Here is a 26,257-nt window from a genome sequence, read left to right as displayed (position 1 = left end):
CATTCATGAGGAGAGACAGGGAATTCCCATGCTGAGACTTGTTGAGGGAGTTACATAAGTAACACAGAAGTATTTGTTGAACTGACGACAAATACATGATTACACAAATGAACTTCAAAATGGTATGTAATATATAAATGGGTGAAAGCCTCATTCACAATTTAATACTCTTCAGAAGATGAAACTCATAACATGAGTGCTTATTAGATCCATTCCCTGCAAACAGACCCGGTCAAACAGGAAGATGATCTGTGTATAAATTACTTCTAGAACAAAACGTCATCTCGACTACATTTAACACGCTTTTATAGTGGGCTTTGTCCCAAAATTATTATATTATTTTAATTATTGAAATTATCTGGAGTCACAAAAAAACATGGTGTGGTTAATTAATTTAATGTAATCAATAATACAGGTTTCTGTTAATAAAGCAAGCCAGCAGCTTTTGTCATGATGAAGGAAAGAGGACAAATGACCAGGAAGAAGAGAAAATGAAGGAAAGTACAACTGAAATTAAATGAAAAAGAGCCAGTCGTCAGGAAAGGAAAGAAATATGACTGCATTTTTATGCATATAAAACAAATCTTCATTAATATTTAAAAAAGAAGACGGAGGCATTTCCCAGGGGCTTCTCGTCAGATTCGGGATAAACAGAAAGCTCAAGTCAACACAGTGTTATAGTTTTGTTTTATTAAGAAATAAATTGTTGTCGGTTTGCCATTGTGAACTGGAGTGAGTCACTGAACACAAAGAGAAAATACTTATTTCCTCTTAGCAAAAAAAAGATGGTTAAAGCGCATAAAATTTCACACAATTTAAAATAAAACATAAAAAAACAAAACAAAACCATTTTAATATCTATAACGGGACTACTGTATATAAAAGTAAAACATCTTGTGGACACTGGTCTATGAATGAGGCTCTGAACAGCTGGAAACTCTCTCTCAGAAAATACTCCGCTGACCACACGGTGGATAAAGACAGCATTTTCACAGAAGGATCCAGCATAATAGTGTCAGTGCGGGTCAGTGTGTGAGAATCGGCATGATGAGTGGATTCTGACAAGAGGCGGAAAAAATGCAAGGATGGATACTGATAATTCTCGTTGTTTGTGGGCAGGAAAGTGAAAGTGAGGAAAGAGTTAATGCCAACAGTGTGTTGGTATCAGTTATCAGAGCCTTTGAAATGCCAGACAAGCGTTCTTTAAGGAAGCCGAGCCACGGATTGGCGGTCAGTTGGGTCCGTTCCCTCGAGCGCTCACTTCTGGATCCCAGACGGATGCAGTCTTGAAGCCCCCATCCATCAACGCTACGCCACCGAGAGGAAAGGTCAGTCATTTTAGGTTCATAACTCTGACAGACGGGCAGGGTCACAGTGGACCTGACAAACCAATCCTCTGGGACCGCAGCGGTTTAAAAGGTCAGTCTAAAATTGGAGTCTCTGCCACAGTCATAACTGAGAGATTCTTGGCTCTTTCCTTAGAGTCCTTCCTATTAATTGCTCAAATCAACTGTACAAACTCTAACATTGCTGGTTTGGTCATAGTGCAGTCACACGTTTGTACCGGACGACAGATTTCATTCCTGATGCTCTCATCCTATCAGCAATCTGGATGTGTTACAAGTTACAAGTGGGGAAAAAAAAACATCGGGATTGGGCCGTCAGTGCTTTATTCCTGAGAATAATAAGTGTATTGCTCCCGAGTTGGAATATGGAGCCGTGGCTCAATCCTCGGAGTGCATTTTATCAGGTTCTCCGTCTCATGTTAAGCAATGTGCATATCCACATCCAGTCCCAGAGTTGGTTGAAGTGTTTTTGGGCAGGGTCGGGGACGGAGGGCTGGTTTAGTCCATCTCCAGGTCCATGAGCTTGTTTCGGGGGCGAGGCGTGTGCAGGGGGTTCCTGGAGAAACAGCAGTGTGCGACGACAAGACCCAGCAGCACTGAGAGGACACCAGCGATCACAGCAGCAAACACGCCGTATCCCACCGGCATCTTCAGAGACTCCCACACTGCAGGACAACACACACAATCAGCACTGTCAATCACCAATGCTCATGATGACAACCACATATGGGACAATATGGTATTCAAGATTCTTCATCATTAAATGCACATATTCTGAGCCTTCTAAAGTGGGTATTGCAGCATATGAGGATGCGAGGTCAGCTATGGAAGCAACGTTTGGGAGGAGCGACTGGGGATGTAGATTTCTGAAGAGATGTCGTAGACTTAAGGCCAATTCACATCGCAAGGACAAACGCCAACAAACACCAACAGTCAGATCAGTGTGTTACCCCTGCTGGAGTTTGCTGGCGTTGGTGGAGGTTTGTTTTCACTCGACTGAACAAGTTCATTCACGGTTTGTCGGGTCTTGGAATGTCTGAGCAGTGTGACAGGACTTTCCAACAAACTCTAATGTAAACATCCCTTTATTGATGTGAAAATAGCCCAAACCTCATGAAAATCACATACAAATCATATACTAGCCTATCGTAATCGTGTTTATTAGCTTCATGTTTCATCCGTAGAATCATTTCTCTGAGAAGTGAAAACACAAACAGACAGCGCAGGAAGCCGTCAATTGTTATCAGAACGCATAAATCAGTGGATAATGAATAGAAATTATGATTCTGTTTAATAAATATTAAGTTAGCTTATATATATATATATATATATATATATATATATATATATATATATATATATATATATATATATATATATATATATATATATATATATATATTAAAAATTCTTCAAGTATGCGGACGCTGTTCAGTGCAGCTGTGTGAACACAAACCACAGCAGACGTGACTGAATATGAATGTGTTTCAAAATATCATAAGTTATGAATTGATTATTTTGCACTCCTGACATAAATTTAAAAAATACCGTCACTGCAACCAAATTTTAGCATAAAAACGGAACAAATATTGAAGCTGGAGTATTTAATCTTTCTATTTAACAGTTTGTCCGGATCAATTGCAGTTCTCTGCATCTCTCCTGTCGCAGCAAACACGGCTTCACCCTCAACCTCTTTCTTTTATACGCCCTATTTTCGGGCGAAAAATGACACGTAAAGACATTCTGACTTGAAGTTTGTGTGAATTGGCCTTTACACTTGGCACAACATCTTTTAATTGTGACAGGCCAGTGGTTCTAAAATAAAACCATGGCAGACTCCCAGAAGTCTTCAGAAATCTCCATCCCCAGATGCTCCTCCCAAGCTTGCTTTAATAGTAGACACCGTGGAGACCTTCATCTAGTGTTTGATAGCTGACTGTCCAACTATAACATGGGTGTCCAATCCTGCCTCTGCAGAGTTTAACTCCAACACACCGGACTGGAAGTTTCTAGTCATCCTGAAGACCAGGTTCAGGTGTGTTGCTTAGGGCTGAAGTTAGCAGGATTGGACACTCCTGGGCTGAATCCAAAATCGCCCCCTAAACCCTCAATCACCATTCCTTACGTTAGTCCACTAATACAGTTCACTTTAAGGAGTGAATGAAAACAAGTTAGCGAATTATTATTAAATATTTACACAGCCCAAACACACCTATATACATATATAATGCTGCATTAAACAATTTCGTAAGGGGAAAAAATAAATAATAAGTCTACACAGTATATCCTGGAGCAGGGCTGGGCAACTCTGGCCCTCGAGATCTACTTTCCTGCAGAGTTTGGCTCCAACTCTGATCAAACTCAGCTCTCTGTAGCTTTCTAGTATTCCTGAAGACCTTGATTAGCTTGTTCAGGTGTGTTTGATCGGGGTTGGAGCAGAACTCTGCAGGAAAGTGGATCTCTAGAGCCATTATTGAGGTCTTCTGTAAGACCCAAACTAATAAAGCTTTCTGAGACTACTCTGAAGAGCGTGGAGTCCAGAAAGTCTTTACTTGCTGGCTCACTTCACACTCATCCCAATGTATCCTCCGGAGATCAGGACGATACAGGGGGAATGTGTGGTTGCCACAGGCCAGTGTTTTCCAGTGTTGCCATCTTATTCTCATGTGTATTCACCATAACCTCTGTTTTTGACCCTTTCTGGCAATTGTCTCCATTAGGTTTTGCATAGCATACATAAAGTTAGATATGCTGTCTAAGTAAATGTTCACATTTTTGTTTAGAGTGGGAATTACAGCTACAAGATCAACTGTGGAAAGTAATAACTACTTCTTCTCACGGAAAGATACTGTTGAACTTTTCAAAAAACCTTGGCAAATAGTGCAGTCATATTGAATACTTTTATGGTGATTTCATGTTGTTTTTTGACAGACTATGAACTGTGTCGGATAGAAAGACATCTGCGTACAGGTTATTTCTTTAAGCTGTGACAGTTTGTTTAAGGAACCGTACTCATTAATGCAATCAGATTCAGAACCAGAATTTAAAGAGGTCATGAAATGGCAAATCTAAATGCTTTTAATTTTTCCATATATAATAAAATCACACTGCAAGTTTCATACTTCAAAGATAACTCCCTAGTTTAAATTATGAGTTTTTGTTTTCCACCCTTCTGAAACGGCAGGATTTAAAATCAGCCCATTTTTCCTTCAGACGTCCTTTAACATGCAAATGAAGCAGGTGTGCTCTAAATAACTCATGTCTGTCCATCATCACAAGAGCAATAGTGCTGTTCGAGATGTCGAGAAAGATAAGACTGTCTGATGTTGGTCTGTCCCTGAGCTCCTGAAACTGCACATGCCTTTCCAAAAGATCAGGCTATTAGAAATGCATGACTGAAGTTTATTGTTTTAATGGCGTGCCTGAGCGATTGAACGAGAATGTTTTTGTTTGTTTGTCTCATTTCACAACAGACTCTTTTCTTAAAGTCCCCCTGTGGTGAAAATCCAGCTTTTAATGTTGTTTATATGTCTTTGTGGTGTTTTTAATATGCTTTAAGACAAACCATGTGCAAATTCATAAAAAAGTATTTTCTCCTTAAAACTGCAGTGAACCAAAGACAGTCTCAAAAACACCCTTTGAAATCGCTGGTGTTTCTGACGTCACAAACTACCTTGTGACCAATCAGATCAACGTGTGATCGTCAACCAGTGGATCTCTGAGCTGAGTGAGTGGAGGCGGGGCTCATTTGCATATTCATAGAACCGCATATACTAAATGAGGCAAGGGTGTCGAGTTACACTCAAGGTATTTTAAGGCATGACGAAATTCACGTTTAAATATGTCACTTTGGTGATCAAAGATGAGTTATTATTTATAATTCTCAACATGCTGCTGCTTTTTCCTAAATATCTTGTATCGAAAGCTCTGGCAGTGTCAAGTACTTTGTCCTCAGGGGGAATCGTTGTGGTTGCATTGGTTCGTTTTAATTTGACTCTGGCTCAAACATACACGGCTCTATTACAGCGCTCTCCATCTTGAATGTCAAAACATACATGACACATGCTGAGGGGGAGGAGGGCATGGATACGGCACGATGAACTTGGCCAATTACAGCAGAAAGCGGTAACACCTCTTAAGAGGAAGTGTTTGTGGCAGAGAGCAGGGGCGGAGCGGGGGGGTGGCTAATTGGGCTTAAGCCCCGAATGTTTTGTCAAAAGCCCCGAATCTTTTAGGTTTTTTAAAATAACTTCAACTTTGTTTCATTTCCTCTCAGTCTTTCTGACTGGAGCGGCAAAAAATGAAACAAGCTACCGTGCGTGGTGACGGACGGTAATGCATCGCGCATCACTCAGCTTGTTTGCCAACTGCCAATAAAAACTAACCAAGAAGAATATAAATCTTCTTCTTCGTCGTTGTCATCAGGGGCTGGCGGGCTGTTGTATGTTTCACCGGCGTCGTAGCGAGCTTACTGGCTAACCGGCTGAAGTTAATATGGACAAAGTTTTTTGCTCACAGCTTATGGAAATCAAAACTGCAGTACGCCTATCTCAAAATGTATTAGACTTTTAGAACAAAGAATTTTTTTATACGACCTGACAAGATCTCTAATCAGCTAATCAACTCAAAACACCTGCAATGGTTTCCTGAGAATTTAATCTGTCATTCTTGTTCTGGTGGTGCAGCACAATGACCTTTTCCACAATATTCAACATTTTTGAGATGCGCCTGTAATAATGTAATAAACGTATTAGTATTTACATAATTAAAGGAATTGTTATGGTGAACAGTAATAATGAATAAATAGTAGCAGCAGAGTATTGTTAATTAAATGAATATCACTGTCCACAATTTTATATGTAAGCTTTTTGGACAACGCATCAGATTGATGATATTGTGAAGATATTAACTTAAAAATAGTCAGATAATGGTTGCCTCTTTTTAGTTGCTAGGGGTGAAAATGAGTCATCCTTAACATTTTTGGTGTTTTGGATTCACTTGCAGGCTCTACTGGGTGATTTTTTTTGTTTTTTTTACTGAGTAACTATCATCATTTTCCCAGATAGTGTATAGATTTTTAGGCATTCTATTTTCTCAAACAGCCTGAAAAATAGTGCATTTAGCTGACGTAAATGGGAAAAAAATCTCCCCGGGGGAGTATGCCCCTGGGCCCCCCTAGGTTTGGGCTAAGCCCCGAATGTTTACATCGTCTGGCTCCGCCCCTGGCAGAGAGAAAACGAGGATGGAAAATTACCATTTTACACTTTGTTTTGAGTAAGCTATCCTCCAGAATATCTGAAAATGCATTTCATGACCCCTTTAACAATCCCATCCCTAGACTAGATTCCCATTAGGATCTTACATTGCATCTGGACCGAGAGGAATGTTGAAGACGAGGTGAGGTCCTTCTCCTTGCTCCAGGCTCCAGTAGCCGGGGACAGGAGCCAGGGAGTGGCGCTACAGTGGTACTCTCCCGCATCTCTGTCCTGCGTCTTGTGCAGGCTGAGGACAAACGTGTGTCGGTCGGTGCGCTCCAGGCTGCTGTCGTTGGAGCTCTTCTTCACCACCCCCCAGCGGTCCATGCTGATGACAGGCACTCCTCCGTTATCCACCGCCCAGCCTGAGCCCTGGAACCAGCGGACGTCGAACGCCACATCACCTGTGGACACACGGGGGGAAACTGGTCAAGTCAACATGCAAAAAATGACATTTAAACACCTGCCTTCACACCACTGAATTGTGCTGCTCTACACATTTTGTCATTGAATAACATGTTTTACTCAGAAATATGTCTGATTATGGAAGTCAGATGGGCTCTTTATTCATGAGAGGTACACTAAAGGTCAAACGTTTTGAATAATTAACAAGAAAAAATAATATGACTTTCAAAAAAAATTCTCAGTTATAAATGAAAATAGAGAACCAATATTTTAAATTGTAATGATATTTCACAATATTTGAAAATGTAATTTATTCCTATGAATGCAAAATAATTACTCGTCTTCAGTGTCACATGATCCTTCAGAAACCATTCTGATATGATGATTTGATGCTCAAGAAACATTTATGATGATTATCAATGTTGAAAACAGTTGTGCTGCAAAACATTGAAAAAATATTTATTTTTATCCAGCAAGGATGCATTAAATTGATCAGATGTGACAGTAAAGACATGTATAATGTTACAAAAGATTATATTTCAAAGAAATGCTGTTCTTTTGAACTTCCTATTCATCAAAGAATCCGAAAAGAACCTGAAAAATAAAATGTATCAGTTTCCAAAAAAAAAAAAAAAAAAATTTTCAACACTGATAATAATCATAAATGTTTCTTGAGCATCAAATCATCATATTAGAATGATTTCTGAAGGATCATGTGACACTGGAGTAATGATGCTGAAAATTCAGCTTTGATCACAGAAATTAATTACAGTTTAACATATTCACATAGAAAACAGCTGATTTAAATTGTAATAATTCACTGTTTTTATTGTATTTTCAAATAAATGTAGCCTTTGTGAGCAGAAGAGACTTCTCTCAAAAACATTTAGGATAATCATAATTACTCCTAACTTTTGACAGGTGGTGTATCTCATGTGTGTACGCAAACGAAACCAAGCTAAAAAGTGTCTTTCAAGTGGCTGAATAGCACTACAGCTCCAGGTAGGAGGCAGGAGACTCGGACAGGCCTGTACACGCCGGCCCACTGCTATGTGAGGAATCTCAATGAAGGCCATTGGGTAATCAGAAACTGACAACCACGATCACCACAGCATTCTGGTACTCAACTCACAGCCCAGCTGATGACTACAAGAATCCCATGTGAACTGCACACAACTTATGACTCTCAAACTGTCATATGGATCTTAACAACTCCGGAGTTCATGACAATTTCAGAATTTTTTAGCTATATATTTAGCTTTTTTTCAATATCTTAATATTGATTTTGTTTGACACTGGCTTTAAGGTTACACATTCTGCCCCTTTTCACAAGATTTAATATAAATCTCTGGTGTCCCGAGAATGTGTCTGTGAAATTTCAGCTCAAAATCCCCCGGATCATTTATTATAGCTTGTCAAATTTGCCCCTTTTTGGGTGTGAGCAAAAACGCACTGTTTTTGTGTGTGTGTCCCTTTAAATGCAAATGAGCTGTTGCTCCGCCTCCGTTCAGAAGAGGGCGGAGCCTTTACACGAGCTTCAGAACTCCAGCAATAACAAAACACACCAATCTCACTCATCCAGTCTCAGAATAACCAGTAGCGAGTGCAGCTTTACAGAGACTCTTTCACTTTTACACACACCTGGACGTTTCTGAACGCTTAGTGGAGACATGGATGTAGTTGTTGTGGAGTTACATTGATTAATCTCATCATCATGTTTAACTTTTCCACAAGTTGGTCTTTATAAGACAGCTGTGACATGTTTTGGTCAATAGTGTTCAGTGCTCGTCTGTGCTCAACGCATTGGCGTCGGAAGAAAAAAAAAAGTGGGTGGGTCCTCCCCCAGAAAAATGTTACTGGAGTAAATACCATTTCATTCTGGTGCCTTTTAATTAAAACAAGTTAACTAAACTCCACTTAACGTCGGGCGGTTCTTTGCCTCCACGTCATGCATTAAATGCACAGTTATCCGTGGATTATCCCCCTAATACGGTAATTTGCCAGCAATGACAACTTAAAGCTGTTATTGATGTTTGCAACGCAATATTTGACTGGAAAGGTACAACGGGCGGTTACTTTCGTCAGTTGCGGCTCGTTGAGAAATATAATGTAGCGATTCAGCGGAAATGGAGTTTAATTTATTAATTTTAATTAAAAAAAATATTTATTTTAATTCCTCAAGTGGAATGGATTTGACTGACGGCGCTTTGAAAAGCGAACAGACAAATGCGCTGAATTAGAGACGTTAAAAGTGAGTGGGTATAATATCATTAATCTTAAAAAAGTGGGTGGGTCCTGTCCCACCCATATACAATGGTTCCGACGCCCATGGCTCAACGACAGAACAGTTTCATGCTTTGCTGGATCTTTTGCCATCGCGTTAGAACTGGTCACTGTTGTCACTTGTGAAATCAAATGATGGTAATATTATAATAAGATCCTCTTCATACGTCAGATGGGGAGTGAAATCTGATCGGCTTGTTTTTTGACATGTTTGCAGAGAAAGGCTTAACAAAACAAAGTTACTGGGTTACACTGTTCATGTTTTCTGGGTTGCTAGAAGCACTGGAGACCTGATTATAGCACTGAAACACGGGAAAAGTCCCCTTTAAAAGCGTTTTTAGAGGAACCATCATTTCAACCAAATGTTTTATATACACACACACACACTCAAGCATGTTAAGATCATTTTTTTCTGCTATATCGCCAAGTCCTGCTCTCTTCAATACAGCAATCGATTACCTCACAAGCCAATCTCCAGTTAAGATTCAGTCCAACCATGATGACAATAGTTGGGAAATGAAGGAAAGCCTTTGGCACTGCAGGGGTCCTGATCATCTTTACTGTATATGTTATATGATCATCAGTGGATGACATGTCCGAACTAGCGCTCGCTTCCGGGGCCCGAGGGTGGACGACCGGCTGAGCCGACTGTTCCCTACATTCACTGGATAATTGTGACAGGCCAGATGCGGGTTGCGTTTTGAGCATCACTGCTTTATTAGTGTACAAAAAATGACTATACGGGTGGTGTTTCCCACACCTCAAACACTTGCCCTGTGAAAAGAGATATTTTTATGCACGTAAAAAGAGATTTTCATAGCCACAAAACATCTCTCACTGTTGCAAATGCCTAAATAATAAATAAAACCCCTGTTTTCAAAGTAAAAAGGTTTGCTTCATAGCTTCCATAGTTTGCATAGGACTGCTTCTGATCTCCGGCACAGGCGTTTTCTCTGAACCGGAGCTCGTGTGGAGCCTGAGGGAGCCTGAGGGAGCCGTGCTGGCCTTATTCTCAACCACTGGAAACAACTAGGCCAAAATGAGCCTTAAAACAATGTTCTTTCTGCAGAATAAAAGAGGAACTGGTGAGTAGCTCCGACTCTTTGCTTTGGGTTCAGATTGTCCTCGCGGGTCCCTTCCTCTCCCGGCCCTCGCTTCCCTTCAGCCGAAGCACATGTTCTCGGATACATTACTGGAGTACATTAGTCAGCCTGAGCACAAGAACAAGCAATGCAGGCATTAAGATTTATGAGTTTAATTAAAAATTAAACACTGTAATGTGATTTCACACTACAGAGCTGTAGAGGAATAGTTCACCCAAACCAAGGTGAACATGTTGTTCCCAACTCGTATTCTATTATTATGGGGTTTTTGGGAGAAAAAACCCCCCCAAAAGATCTAAAAAAAAAAAAAAAAAAAGTACCCACCCATAGACCCTCAGGACAGAAGTGTTTGAAAATGGACAAAAGAGACGGATTAAAACACCAGGTGTAAACGGGAATGTGTCTCCCTCGTCTACTTGTGATCCGATCAACCAAAACACATCTTAATTCCAGGAGTAAACAGGGTTTACTGACACAAGACTACATCTTTATTTCTTCTGTGTGACATAAAAGAAGATATTTTGAGAAATGTCTTTCTTAAAGGTGCGTTGTGTAATATTTAGGAGGATCTGTTACAGAAATGCAATATAATATACATAACTATGTGTTCAGTGGTGTATAAAGACCTTACTTAATGAACCGTTGTGTTTTTATTAGCTTAGAATGAGCATTTCTCTCTACACACACCGGGTCCGCTTACATCGACATGTTTCTACGGTGGCCCTGAACGGACAAACGCGTTTCGTCACTATGTTGTTGTTCTTCATGTGAAGAAGCTAAAGCTAAAGTCAGCGGATAAAACACTGACACGATGAACACGTAACAATAATATTCGCAATAACATCGTTTTACTGAATAATTAAGTAAACCTAATTTCCTAATTTATCTTTGTATAGTTAACTGGCTACTCTCTGCTGTCTCAGACGACGACATCACTTCCTGTCGGCCATCGTAACTTCTGTTGGGTGCAATTCACAACCTCACCACTAGATGCCGCTAAACATCACACACTGCAGCTTTAAGTCCATAAAATGGAAGTCGATGGCCTTCAGTGCATTTCACTGAGGGCGAGTTAATGATTGGACTCTCCCTTTAATTTGCTTCATGTTCTTCAAACAAAACGTACTGCGTGTGGCTTCAGAAGCCTTGCAATACAGTGCATGAGTCATGTGGACAATAAGACCGGATGGGAATGACATACGGTGAGTAAATGATGACTGAAGTTTCATTCTTCGGTGAACTGCTCTTTAAGAACACAAATCCTCAGAGACACTGTACGGTCTGCTGCTGTCCGACTCCCTGGGGATTACACTTAAAGAAGCACAATGGGAACAGAAACCTTTTCCTTCAGGGTGACAATCTTTTCAGAATCCGAACAATAAAAGCAGCACAAAAACATCTCTGGTTTCTCTATACTGTGCACTGAATAGAGAAGTGTGAACATTGTGTTGACATGTATCTATGACTTCAGCAAGTGTGTGCCTGTCTGTGGCTCAGACGGATGAGGGAGGAACGCTTCACCTCTTATGCTCAGTATTACACAACATTCAACCTCAAGAGTGCAACATATCTGACTGATACTGATCTGTATGTTCCTCGACATGTTCAGGGTCACTAAACAAGCACACATCCAACCACTGACGTCCAATAGGAAACAGCAGTGCTTGAACGGCAGCAAAATAACAGTTTTAGGTTTTAAACTGCGTTTTAACCATGTGAGCCATTACATTATACCAACAACAAGCAATTTGTCTGTCCAGATCAAACCAGCCAATCAGAAGAGTTTCCTGAACTTCCCTCTCTTTTCAACTACTGTACTGGGTGGGGGTGTATTAGGTTTCGTATTAGATGTTTATTTGCAGGTCATTTTCATGTTTTCTACTATTTCAAACAGAACTAAGACTTCTAAAAATCTTGTTGATATCACAATTAATAAGCTAAAACACAATTTACAAACAAGTGGTTGTGTAGAACTTTAAAGTCACCATGAAATCAAAATTGTTCATTTTAATTATTTTGTGCAATATTGTTATTTATACGTGGACCCAACATTATTGTTTTAAATTCAGAATAACTCCCCCTCCCTCTTGCAGCATCTCTTCTCTGATGATGAGGGCGGGGCTATAACCTGTCACTCACATGAGATCCGCCAATAGCAAACCACAACCATCCAATCAATTCCACACAGACAAAATCAAGCCCCGCCCACATTTGTTCTTGTTCCAGAAGCCGTTTCACTCGGATATACGGCACAATTAGGCGTTTGCAGTATATTGCCTACTATAATATTGTGATTGTTGTTTTAACAAGGTGTGATCTGACATTGAGCATGTCCCTCACTTTACAGAAACACACATAGAGTGTTGCACACATACATTACGTGATGTAGTCTAGTAGGTTAGACTAGTGCGCTTGTGCATTTAGAGCGCACGCTTTCACTGTGTGATTTAGTCTAGTAAAATGCATTTATAATGTCCTCAATATTCAAGATAAGGGCCAAAAATACCTCTGTATGTATTTTATATTTGGCATTTAATCAAGTTAATCAATATCACACAAAGAGTCCTACTTTTTCTCCAAATCAACATTATTGCAATTGTGATATTGATTGAAATGTATAAAATCAATAAGTATTTAATAGTGACTCGATGTTGCAATATTGCCTGTTTTTGCTCTATTTCACCATGAAAATAGTTCAATCTCTGTTATTCAACGTTTTATGTTTAAGACATCAAAACATTATTTATGCATGTGTAACTGCAGGTTAAATACATTTACGTCCCTCTGAGCTGCATTAAACAGTGTGTAAAAGGATCTAAATCCACTTCAGATGCAGCTTCTGTTTCCTCTGCATTGCAAAGATTTTTTTTTTTTATGGCGATTTCAATGAATTGATACGAAATTGAATTTATTGATTAAATGTACGAATTTTGACAAAATATGATGCATACATTTAATTAGTTTAGAAAAATAGCTTTAATCTATTGAAACTTCACCCCAATTGAACAGACCACTGCACAGAACATAAACTTTAGGAGTCTCTGTCCTAAACCTGACAAGGTACCAACACAATAAACACACTCAGCAAAATATCATCATCGCGAAAATATGATATTTTTTGTCAATATCGCACACCCCTAGTCACAATAGGTTAGAAAAGATGAGAGCAACTTCCGTTTCATGTCGACTTTAAATGACGGATGTTCCAGTTCTGCCAAAATCTGAAGAAAGGACCAGTTTACCACAAGGACCCTCAATCATGACATTTTACACATTGTACGGTTTGTTTATTATAGACTTTGGCTAATTTGATTATGCTTTCAGCTACTAATAAGAGCAGTGATTTCTATTAAACACATTTACCAGATTTAAATAGATTCCACAGATTTTCACAAATGTGTGTACAAATGTGTGTACAAATGCCAAAACGCCTACTTTTTAATAGTTGACCAATAAGTAATAGACGAATGCAGTCTCATTTGTGAAGTTTAAGCACTAAAGTCTTTAGGCATTATAAAGAAGCACTTCAATTTACTACCCCTTATAACAGCTCATACCGTATTTATGAGTAACTATTAAGCAACAGCAACAAAAGGAAAAGACGTGATACAGGATGTGACTCAGGGGGCGAAGTTTAGGTAATCATTTCCAAATGGAGGCATTAGTTTATAATATTGTCTGTGAATAACTGCAAAAACCCCATAAAACATGAGCAACAGCATGTGACTTCTAAAGAAAAACATGACTCTGGTGCTGATGAATAAACTGAATACTGATGCCTTAATCAAAAAGTTACACCTGGATACTGATATTAAAACATGCCCTCCAGAGAGCGGATTACGGCCAAGACTGAACAGAGCATCCACACTAAAATGACTGGACAAAAGCTAAAAAGTGTTTTACAAAAAAAACGTTAAATAATTAAAATACTTAAAGCACTCGGCTACTTTTGAGGTTCTGTTCGTTTCTTACATCAGCGCTTTAAGCAGAATGTGACATTGTGAATTGAACAGGGAGATTCAAGTTCACTGTGGGGGAAATTCACAAAACCCAAAATACATTCCAGTGCAATAAAACCTTATTCTCATTACTTAGAAGTATATACTTTATAATAATTTGGACATAAACCAAAATCAAAGTGCAATGTCACTGGATTAGATAAATTATCAAATTATCAAACTAGAATTAGACATCAGAAGGTTTGAAATTATAAAAGAGAAAAACTATTGTACTATATGTATATTCATTATGGTAGTATCTCAGCACTTGCCAGTGTTAGGAGAGATGTCCAGTGTGGAAATGATGCACTTCATCTGGACTGTGTCTCCTGGTAACACATTGTGTGCTTCTGAATGAATGGATATGTTGAACACTGGACCTGCAGACGGGGAAACACACACACACATTCACACATTAAAGTCTACCTAGATTTCATAGTCTTTTAGTGGATGTTGAAGACTTCTATAAACATTTCAAAAATCAGTTTCTTCATAATTTTGTTCTAAACCATAAAAAAAAAAAACAGAGTAAGAGAGAGAGAGTTCCAAAGTTCCAAAGTGAGAGAGTTCCAAAGTTCCAAAGAGAAAGAGTTCCGAGAGTTCCAAGGTTCCAAAGCCGAATTAGAATCTCAAAAGTGATTGAATTGTAAAATTCCTCATAGTGGAACTCATAATAGCACTTTGCATGAGAGCTTCACCTCTCAATTGATTTCAAAAGTTGTAATGATGCAATACACTGCATATTAAAGTGCATAACACACACAAATGTTGGGTATAATGGTCCATTTTAATCAGTCTGAACTATTATTACAGATACTTTATCAGTTTTCAGAAGACAAAAGTGTCAAGTTGTTGCGGCGTCCTGTCATTTCTGTCTAGATGTGTTTCCTTCTTAAATGTGTCATAATAACATAAAAAGGTGCTGCTCGTTGTAATCCAGATTTTCTCATGGCAAAACAAAATCACATTTAAAATAATTATTGAAGAGTTGTTAAACATTAAGAAAATTGTATTTACAAGAATTATATATTTCCCTGGATATGAAAGGGTGGGCAAGCTGTCAAGACCCACCCATAGATCCACGCCTCACATTTTATTCTGTGACATATACAATATACATCGTTAAAGCCTCCTTTTAATTTTTAAAGCTTTTACTTGTCTTGAAAAAGACGGTTGCCATCAAGTGTCTAAATGTGACTACAGAGGTTATAGCCTACATTTAGCTTTTTACGTCTGGCCTCGTATTTAGGCTTCAAAATTCATGAAAGTTGAGTTAATTTGTGAAGGTTATCAGGTTAACAAAACGTGTAAGAATCAAACATTTGTTTGGTCACAGACCATACTGGGGTTTTTGTCGGAAAAATAGGGTGATTCTAACTTTTGGGATGTTCTACAGAAATATGTTATCACTGCAGCGCTCTATAATCAACATTTCATTTGTTTGTTCTGCCATGTTGGATTTTTTTTTTTTCATTAAGAGACAGCCGTCATTGTGAAGGATACATGCACTTTTGCCTTAGTATTTGGCTTTAGTTCAGCTTTTGGAACAAGCTTTCACATCAGGAGTGTCTATGGTGTTTTAAAACGCTGCCTATGAACGAGAGAGAGTGAGTGATTAAGAGAGAGAGAGAGGAATCTGCCCTGAGGGAAAGACTATAGAGCTCTAGTCATCCAGAATCAGACATAAAGAGGGAACTACAGCATTAGTGTGTGTGTGAAACATGAGCTCAGCTGTAAACACACCTACAGGCAGTTCAGCATCACTCCTCTGAGTTCAAGCTCACTGTATTCTGAGGCTAGTCTGGTTAGCAGTGTAATACCTGTGTGTACAAAGGCAATCTCGATCTTGTTGGACTCGGCGCTGATGGCTTTGACCCACTCTTGTTTCTGATCCCGAGTCCAGGCCGTGACGTCGCAGTAATAGAAGCCGCGATCCGTGACCTGGACCCCATACAGGCGGAAGCGGTACTCGAGCTGCCCGGTCTTCTCCAGAACCACGCTGTCGACCCGGCTCGGCTCGCCCCACTCCTCCGACTGCAGAACCGAGTCCTGGCTGAGCGACAGCACTTTCCGGGACTTGCTTCCCGAGGTCTCCTCGAAGCGGATGAGGACAGTGTAGCCGGGGCTCCTCAGGTTCTGCCCCGTCACCTGACAGGTCATCTCAAACGTGGATCCACCAGTCGAAGCTTCTCTCACACGATGGGCTACGACTCGCACAACTGGAACTGGAAAGACCACACAAAAATACATCAAGCAGTTGTAAAAATACAGTCCTTAAACTTCCCTCAAAGAGTGTTTACTCATCTAAAAAAGACAGGCATGTATTTTTGTACGTATATCTGAAAGCAAGAATAGCGGGCTTGAACCAGATAGCCAGAACCAATTTTAGACCAAGACATTCAAAAGTTGAGAGCAGATATAAATAATTTTACAACTTTGACCAGTAGGTGAGGTACTCACTAAACAGATCTGAAGAACAACTTTATCTAATAGCTGGTGGACAGAAAATGTAACAAATTGGGGTACCAATGAATTCTGTTTAACTCAAGCAATATGAATAGACTTCAGTGCGTTACGTTATACTCATTGTTTTTCCGCTGTCAGCAAACTCTCACAACATGGTGGCAATGACACAAAGCTTGTCTGGAGGTAGAGGTCTGTGTGGAATGGATTTTCCTGCAAGATTTCGCACAAAATATGTGCTTGCAACTTTTATGTTTTTTCCCGATCCCTTCTAATGTAGATTTTTCAGTCCCAATCCTGTAAAGATCACACCAAGCTGACGGCTTGGGGCGTTTTTGAGCGTCGGTAGGCTTGGTTCTCTCTGTGTGTTCCTGACTCAAGTCGGATGCCGTGGGTTTTTTGGGGGGCCAATTCATGTTGAATCTGCGTCGATGAGCGAGATAACTCTGATTGGCTGTTCAGCTTAACGAACGAGTCAGTGCACGAGAATAAGAACAAAAGTGATGAAGGCGAGCAAAGAAGTCAAGACTGAATGAAGACTGTGATCAGTGTGATTGGTGTTCAAAATAGTGAGCAAGCACTGCTTTGTTTACAGACTGCATATCTACAGTCCTAGTTTCGGTTCCCCTTTCTGAGTGATACCTGCTGCTGATATAGACAGATATTTACTTCCACGCAGGCGCAGAACGCATGTGCTAGTTGTCAGTCACCTTTTGTTCTTTCGGTGTGTTCAAGCACAGCTTTTTGGCCGAGACACAGTCAGCTTTCATCACCGCTCGTTCTCTGATGTGGGCTTGGTGTCCCGAGCTTTAGATTCAGTCTCCTGTGGTGTCATAGGCTACTCTTTCTTATTCCCCAACACACAGACCTCACATTGTTGCATGTTATGTCACAGCAGTCAACAGAAAGGTACTCTGCCTCACTGTTGCTTGCAATCGAAAGACATTGAAAATATCAATCATGTAAACTGCTTATTTTTTGTGTGCAATGGATGAATAAATCATATAACATTCTGCACTTTAAAAACTAATTAATTGAGTTAATTATTTAGAAGAAGGAAGGAGTGCAGACCTCTATTTAGAGGCTCTCCAGTCAAATTTGACAGAGATTGATTGGAAATCTTTTAAAAATGTTTGACGATTCATCTGAAGATAATCTGAGCATATTTTGGTAAAGACTTGACAAACTTTGTAGTTTGGGAATTTTGACAAAATTCCATGTCTAGATAACACCGTTCATAGCTAATGAGCTGTTGGTGGTGCTAGTGGATTTAAGAAAGAGATCTCAAAATCGCCATGTTTAGACGTTCCTCAATTAGTGTGCCAAATTTCTCCACTTTTTGCCATACGATTCTTCCATAAATGGTAAACAAAGAATACTAACAGACGCCATCACACCTTACAGGTGCTCGTCACCTAACAAGTATCAGAAACGTACATTTCGTTGGCATCAGATACAGTTTCAGAGCACAGCATCAGTGAAAATGCTGTGGAAAGCGCCCAGTCCCGGACAGAGCGGCCATTGTGAGCTAAATCTGTCTTCACAGAGAAGACGCCATCACAGACACAATTAAACTCTAATCCCTTATTGAGCGCTGAAAAATGAGAGACAGTGGAGACTTTCAAACACCGAGCTTTGATGCTTTTTAAAACAGCGCTATAAGTGGTGCAGCGGTCACAGATGCTGGGAGCTCTTAGCTCATGGGGTAAAAATGAAATATCGGGAGAGCGACTGAAAACCTTGAAAGGACAGGCTGGGCTGAACACATTCAAACATACTTGCTCAGAGTATATTTCTGGCCAAAGACATGCTTCATGGCTAACTTTATCAAATTAGATGTAATCCTAGCGGTGTAACGGTATCCTCATGTCACGATTCGATACCACGATACTGAACTCACGATACGTTATTATTGCGATACACCAAGACATATGATAAAAGGTTAACAAAAAATGAACTGTTGATTAAAATGCTAAATTTGGTATTACATTGGGGGTGTAAATGAATAGACTTAGAGCTGATAACCCAATGGAGACACCAGAATAACAATATTCATGATTCTGAAGCTGAAATTATTGTAGATGTATAAGCTTACACTCTGTCACTGACTAGATATATTTAAATAATGTAGGCAAATTTTTACTGGTAACATAAGATATTTGGCATTATCAGGACCCACAAATATTCCCCACTGCATTATTATACATGATATTCAATAGTAGTTTAATGTAGTACTGACACTAAAACTCTGAAAACTTGAATTTTTTCCTCACACAAAATATTTTATTTTGGGTGAACTTGCATGTTTGTATTGCGCTATATTGTAACAGACAATAAAAGGAAGGGATTTAGTGCTTACTCTGTGGTGCCCACTGAACAGAAACAGGAGTGGACTGGACCTCCTTGGCTTTTTCCCATCCAGCTTGCCGGGTGGGCATCCATGCACTCACCGCGCAGGAATAGGAGCCCATGTCTGCGTCTCGAGTCTGAAGCATTCGCAGAACGAAGACGTTAGACTCTTTCCTGGTCACCGCTATGTCCCCGCTGTCCAGTCTCGGCCGGTACTCGTCCCCGGAGGTTAGGACTCCTTGCTCATTCAGGGAGGCTATTGTGATCTTCTTCTGGGATACGTCTCCTGGTGTGTTCGTGGAGTACGACCAGGTCACGGCCAGGCGGCCATCTTGAAGGTGGAGGAGGTCGGCCACCTGACAGAGCAGTTCAGTGGGGTCACTGGAGGCCTGGGGGTTCAGAAAGGCCGTGAGGGTCACCTTGAACTGCAGATCTGCGGGAGAGGGAAGAGAAATTAACACAATCAGTCGCACAGAATCAGCCACAAAAAAGGCATTCTCCCACATCTACAGCTATACATTTTCAGATATATTTCCCTCCCTTCAAATGTGCCGTTGGTCAGATAGTCCCACCTCAAACCACTGTTCAAACAATCAAAGCAAAGTTTTAAAGAGGGCATGAAACGACAGTAGTGATCGTCTTTTCTTCCCTATTGTGACGTATATCTGAGTGAAGCGCTTCTCATTCAAGAAATAGTCCCCAGACGTCGATGCAAGATGGAGAGGTTATTTTGATGAATGATTTTGAGGAACATGAATTTAAAACAATGAGGTTTTAATGCCGGAAAACTGCCAGAACCATTTACCAGTATGTTTGGAAAGTCCTGTTCACACGGTAGAGACTGTGTTGTGTGAAAGGAGCAAGTGGTTCATTTAAGCCTTCACTCAAAACCATTACTAAAGTCCCCACACTGCAGTTCTATTAAAGAGATTAATACATTTATTCATCATGCATGCATTAAATTGATCAAAAGTGTCAGTAAAGATTTCTATTTCAAAGAAATGCTGTTCTTTTGAACTTTCTATTCACTAAAGAATCCTGAAAAAAATATGACCGTTTCCTCAGAAATATGAAGCAGCACGACTGTTTTCAACACTGATAATAATCATAAATGTTTCTTGAGCATCAAATCATCATATTAGAATGATTTCTGAAGGATCATGTGACACTGAAGACTGGAGTAATGACGCTGAATAAATTACACTTTACTATATATTCACATAGAAAACAGATGTTTTACATTGTAATAATATTTCACTATTTTTACAGTATTTTTTCAGTATTCAAGAAGAGACATGAATGTTTGAAAAAATAAATCACCCATTTGACATCAAAAATATATTAAAAGAATGAAAAACACTGCGATACAATTGTAGTAGGAACAGGCTACATCACCCAGGCTGTAGAGGTATGCTAGTCGACCTAGTTTTATTAGCTTTGCTGTGGGTGAGAAGGGAAGGGCAAGGGTGCACATTCTCTCCATTTTCAGCTGTCATTGTTCAAGCTATGGTAAGCTCTCACACACACACACACACACACACACACACACACACACACGCACACACGCACGCTCACTGGAGTCACTGTCCCAGCTGTTGTGTGCTTTGAGAAGAGACACCTGTTAGTATGTTTAAGAAAACACCTTATGCGGTTCTCTATTGTAAGTACTGTTCTAATAAAGACAAAAGACCTGAAGTGATAAAATTAGTCTCTGAACCAGTTTCTCTGCTTCTTATCTTACCCTGACCCACATCCCACTGTATAACAGCCATGCACTTGCTCTAGCACTGCTGTGTCCTCAGAAACACACTGTAACCACTGTCATAAGACCAGCGAGCTCTGACTGCGAGGCGCATTGCGTTCAGAAGCACAATGTGGCAAAGCTTTGAATATCCTGAACATGGAAATTCCCCGAGCTGAATTCACAGCGCCGTTAGAATATGCAAAACACTGATTAACATTTAACGTTGAGGGAGACGAGACTTCAAAAACAAAGCTGCATGTTGCACGGAGATCCTTGACATGATTCTTCTCTCACCAGCGGCAGAACAAGCACGCAACCGGCGGCCTGAAGACTCGACACAAGCAGGACAGTTACATGAGCTGTGAAGTTTCACAGTGAGCCTTTAGTCTGAGAGACGGAGGAGCATTCCTCAGAAACGAGGCTTTAATACAACACATCTCGCCATGATACCGTCAAGAAATGAGTTTCTCTCTCCATTACGGTCCATTCATGCAAAATATTACATCAGGGTACATTTCATGTCACGGTGGAACATCTGGTGCTGTAGTGTGATTGACATTTTATTATTTAAATACAGTATTTGTGTGATCCAATTAGATAATTAGGGTATGACTCAATAATATTACAAGTAATAATCATCGAGTCATGTGGAGTGAAAATCCACTCGTACTTGAACAATCTATTGGGAATCCCTGAAAATGATCCCAACAGGAGAAGCTCATAAAGCTACTACTACTATTAATTAAAAATGTATTCGTTCTTGGGGTGTGACGCCTCCACATAACAGAAAGAAAGAATAATAATTGCTAATTTATGCTTATTAACTTTTATTAACGTTCCCTTGAAGCACAAGCACTTAACTAATGCACATCTGTCTGTTTCTACTGTATGCGTGTGTATTAGCGCACACTTTATGGACGGCAGATATGGTTTGCTCTTATTCTCTGTGATGTTCCTCATTTTAGGCTGCTTTGGATAAAAGCAACAAATAAATGTAAATGTAACTATTGGAAACAGTGTCAAATAGCTTAATAATAGCTTGAAATATCCTCTGGTGTGACACATGCCATCTCCATGTTGTACTTTTCACTATTTTGACACAACACAAGGCCGTTTATAAAATGAGCTAGAAGAGAGTTGATTAAAACTGGTTAAACTTAAGTCAGCGCATCAGAACATACACATTAAATATAAAATATATGAAGTCTCAATGAAAACAAAAGATCATGTCCATTTGTCAGCTTTACCGTCCAGCCCTACTTTACATAATGTTAAACAGGAAATGTTTCGCTTCTCTTTCTATCTTTTGACACAGTAAAGCCTTATACAGTGAATATTCTCTCCCTGTCAGTCCAGTCCAGCAGGAAAAGGCCAGATCAATCATTCACAGACTGACAGCAGATTCCAGATTATTATTATCACCTCCGCTGAGAGTGAACTATGATCAGACATGCAGAGATAAACTTCTCCAGCACCGACTGAACAAAACAGAGTAGATTCCACTCCAGTGATGTGGAGTCACTGTTACACTATCAGACAGAAGCTGGAAATAATGATGAGTCGTTTTAAATGTTTTTGAGAGAAGTCTTTTATGCTCACCAAGGCTGCATTTATTTGATAAAACTATGAAATATCACTGCTATTTAAATCAGCTGTTTTCTATGTGAATATATGTATTTATTCCTGTGATCAAAGCTGAATTTTCAGCATCATTACTCCAGTCTTCAGTGTCACATGATCCTTCAGAAATCACTCTAATATGATGATTTGATGCTCAGGAAACATTTATGATTATTATCAGTGTTGAAAACTGTTGTGCTGATCCATATTTCTGTGGAAACTGGGATACATTTTATTTCTCCAGATTCTTTGATGAATAGAAAGTTCAACACAACAGCATTTCTTTGAAATAATAATAATCTTTTGTAACATTATAAATGTCTTTACTGTCACATCTGATCAATTTAATGCATCCTTGCTGAATTAAGGTATTAAATCTTAAGCAGCACAATATTAATAATCAGAACTGTTTCTTGATCATCAAATCATCATATTAAGAGTGATTTCTGAAGGATCATGTGACACTGAAGACTGGAGTAATGATGCTGACAATCACAGGAATAATTACATATATTCACATAGGAAACAGATAAATGCACCCTTGATGAACAGAAAAGACTTAATTATTCCAAGCTTTTGACCGGAAGTGTGTGTGATGCAGAAGTCTTTATAACAAGTCAATAAACTTGTTTTGGTGTTATGAAATCCAGCTTTCTAAAGCAGTGTGACGAGATCTGCTCATGTGTGAAGGGTGAAGTGTAGGCGACTGAGATGGAGCAGCAGAGACTCAAACATCGCTCACACACACACACAGACACACACACGTCTGGAGGCCGGTGAGAGGGTCAGGAACCGAGATAACATCAGGGCCAACACACACACACCAGTGTTAAAACTGCCTGCTCTCAACATCTAGTAACATTGCATAGTTTAGAGGTGATGTAGGGTACAGTACTTTACATTTACGTTCATGCATTTGACAGACGCACTGCGTTTCAAGGTATTTACATTCTTATCAGTTCTTGCTTTCCCTGGGAATCGAAGCTCATCAAGTAGAGTATGCTGTTGGGGGAAAGTTTGCTCGTCTGGAAGTGTTTGGGACTTTCTGTTCCCTGAGGGAGTTTCTGATCCTGTGAGATTAAAAAACCAGCAACTATCATCTAAAGTTCTCTCTCAGTTTGTTTTCCATGCATGTTGTGTTGTCAGTGAAGTGTATCTAGCCAAATCTAAGATGCTGTGATCGACACGCCAGAAGAATGAGGCCATCTGAATGTGCTCAGGATAATGAATGGGAATACAGATACAGAACAAAATCACATATATATAGTATGACCTCAGAAGACTCGGGTACGAGTATGGACTGCTTTAATGGTACTTTAACTGTACTTTTTGGTGCAATATTCTGGGCATCCTTAGACAATCTGACTCTGAATATGATTAGTCATTGCCAATTTCTGTAGGCCTCTTTATAACTTCAGATTAAATGAGCACTTTACTGAAGCGAGAGCCTCGTGAAAGAGCTCGGATAGGCAGGAGGGTTTTAATAAAAGGTCACAGCTACAGTCTAGAAATCCCTTAGACTTCGGTATCATTGTTCATAATGCTTCATAATAACAGGGACTCAGAAAGCGCCATTGTCTCCCGTCTGATGTCTGCAGGCAATCATTGCACTTACAAATCCCAGCGTAAATTAAAAAGAGTTAAAGTAGCAGTTTGTGTAACCCAGACAACTATTATGATCTCAGACTGTCTAATGCATATTGCACACAAAACACACATAGCCGAGTGCAAAGATCTGAGTTTTATGTTTTTAATTAGAAACAACAAACAACATGTTTTAAAAGGTCTCATGTTGATATTGAGTGAGGTTGTGCTGTGTCTCTCTTAGCATACTCTAAATTCTCTAAATTTTAAAGGAACTATCTAATGATTAAAAAGGAAATAGTCATAATTTATGTAAATTAGTATGAGCAGCAATGTGCAGATTTCAATAGTGAGAACTTCTTAGTGGTGACGGTCGAACATTGGGCAGCTCAGTTTGATCCTGAACCTTTTGAACAGTTAAAACCACTATAACCATCACAGCTAGTCTTTACTTCATCTCAGGATTAATATTTGTTTGATATTCAATATGGAAATGTATGTGCAAATTGCGATACTGTGTTCACCTACAAAAGCAGACAGCTCGAGTTTGCTTTTATAAAGCTAGAAACACTTTAAATCTCATATTATTGCATCTATTACTGAGGGTGAATACCCATAATGCCTTGCACTTGCATGGTTTAATTTTGTGTGTTTGGTCCAAACATGGGCAAATATGAGGATGTGTAGATTTACAGGATTAAGGGTTAAAACATCTATTTAGTGTTTTGACGGTGTTTTATCTTTAAAAAAAAAAATGTTAGTATGATTACTGTTACTTTTTGGATAAGTTTGCTCAGTTACACTGCAGTGGACCAAAGACAGTCTGAAAAACACGCTTTGAAATCGCTGGTGTTTCTGACGTCACAAACTACCTTGTGACCAATCAGATCAACGTGTGATCGTCAACCAGTGGATCTCTGAGCTGAGTGAGTGAGTGGAGGCGGGGCTCATTTGCATATTCATAGAACCGCGCATACTAAATGAGGCAAGGGTGTAGAGTTACATTCAAGGTATTTAAAGGTATGAAGACATATTTTTTTTCAAGGAAATTTTTTTGAAATATGTAATTTTGGTGATCAAAGATGAGTTTTATGGGATAAAATTATTGACTACTGGAGGACTTTAAGAACCAAGGCCATTTCTTTCTGGAAATGTCGTCACATCTTCAGTATCTCAAGTCATCAAAAATGGAGAACAATCATATTTCGTGATAGCACTAGACATTACTCAGGGCCTTTATAAAACAGCATAATACCAGCTTCATTATAACACTTAACCTCATAATATCGCAGGGAAAGGACTCATCAGTTTCCCAATGTTTCATTGATCAAGTCCCATAATCATAGTCACATACACTACAGCCTGAGAAGAGAATGAGACAGGACTCACCTGTGGGCGTAACCAAGACCTTCCCCATCTCCTCAGACTTCTCCTGAATCTTCCTCCAGTTTCTTCCTCCCTCTCCCTGCCTCACCCACTCCTGGGCCGAACACACATACTCCCCTTGGTCTGACGGCTTCGCTCTCTTCAGGACTAGTCCGTAAAATCCCCCTCCTCGAAGGTCCAAGCGAATCCCCCCGTCTGTGTAGCGCTGCGTGTAGTTGCTCCCTACTTTGATCTTATCATCCGGCCCGAATGTCAAGATTTCCTCCAACAGTCCGCTCTCTTTCTTGATGGACCAGGACACGGAGAGGAAGGTGTGCTCTGTGAAGCCCCGCGTCGTGTTGCACCGAAGCTCCACGGGTTCTCCCTCGGACACCGCGGACTTGGGAATGGCTGGTGAAACCTTCAGACTGTCCCCGATCACTGGACACAACAGAGGACACTTTAAAAGGTGCGTTGTGTAATATTTAGGAGGATCTGTTACAGAAATGCAATATCATATACATAACTATGTGTTCAGTGGTGTATAAAGACCTTACTTAATGAACCGTTGTGTTTTTATTAGCTTAGAATGAGCATTTCTCTCTACACACACCGGGTCCGCTTACATCGACATGTTTCTACGGTGGCCCTGAACGGACAAACGCGTTTCGTCACTATGTTGTTCTTCTTCGTGTGAAGAAGCTAAAGCTAAAGTCAGCGGATAAAACACTGACACGATGAA

At 39.8% G+C, this 26,257-nt stretch overlaps 1 protein-coding gene across 1 annotated transcript in view; it reads right to left on the bottom strand.

Annotated features, from left to right (window-relative positions):
- Window positions 1-378: 378 nt before the first annotated feature.
- The window catches only part of LOC311088111 (prostaglandin F2 receptor negative regulator-like), a 37,268-nt gene continuing 11,389 nt past the window's right edge, over window positions 379-26,257 (bottom strand). Inside the window, exons 3-8 of the mRNA XM_084121769.1 lie at window positions 25,540-25,956; window positions 19,213-19,635; window positions 16,211-16,615; window positions 14,663-14,770; window positions 6,709-7,005; window positions 379-2,011 (exon numbers count right to left, since the gene is read on the bottom strand). Of these exons, the coding sequence (XP_083977895.1) occupies window positions 1,845-2,011; window positions 6,709-7,005; window positions 14,663-14,770; window positions 16,211-16,615; window positions 19,213-19,635; window positions 25,540-25,956 (1,817 nt within the window). The 3' untranslated portion in view covers window positions 379-1,844. The remainder of the gene's footprint in view (window positions 2,012-6,708; window positions 7,006-14,662; window positions 14,771-16,210; window positions 16,616-19,212; window positions 19,636-25,539; window positions 25,957-26,257) is intronic.

The sequence above is a fragment of the Abramis brama genome, assembly GCF_963993115.1.
Source record: "Abramis brama genome assembly, chromosome: 8".
Classification (NCBI taxonomy): domain Eukaryota; kingdom Metazoa; phylum Chordata; class Actinopteri; order Cypriniformes; family Leuciscidae; genus Abramis; species Abramis brama.
The sequence above is the reverse complement of the archived record's forward strand: the minus strand, read 5'-3'. Positions and strand labels throughout refer to the sequence as shown.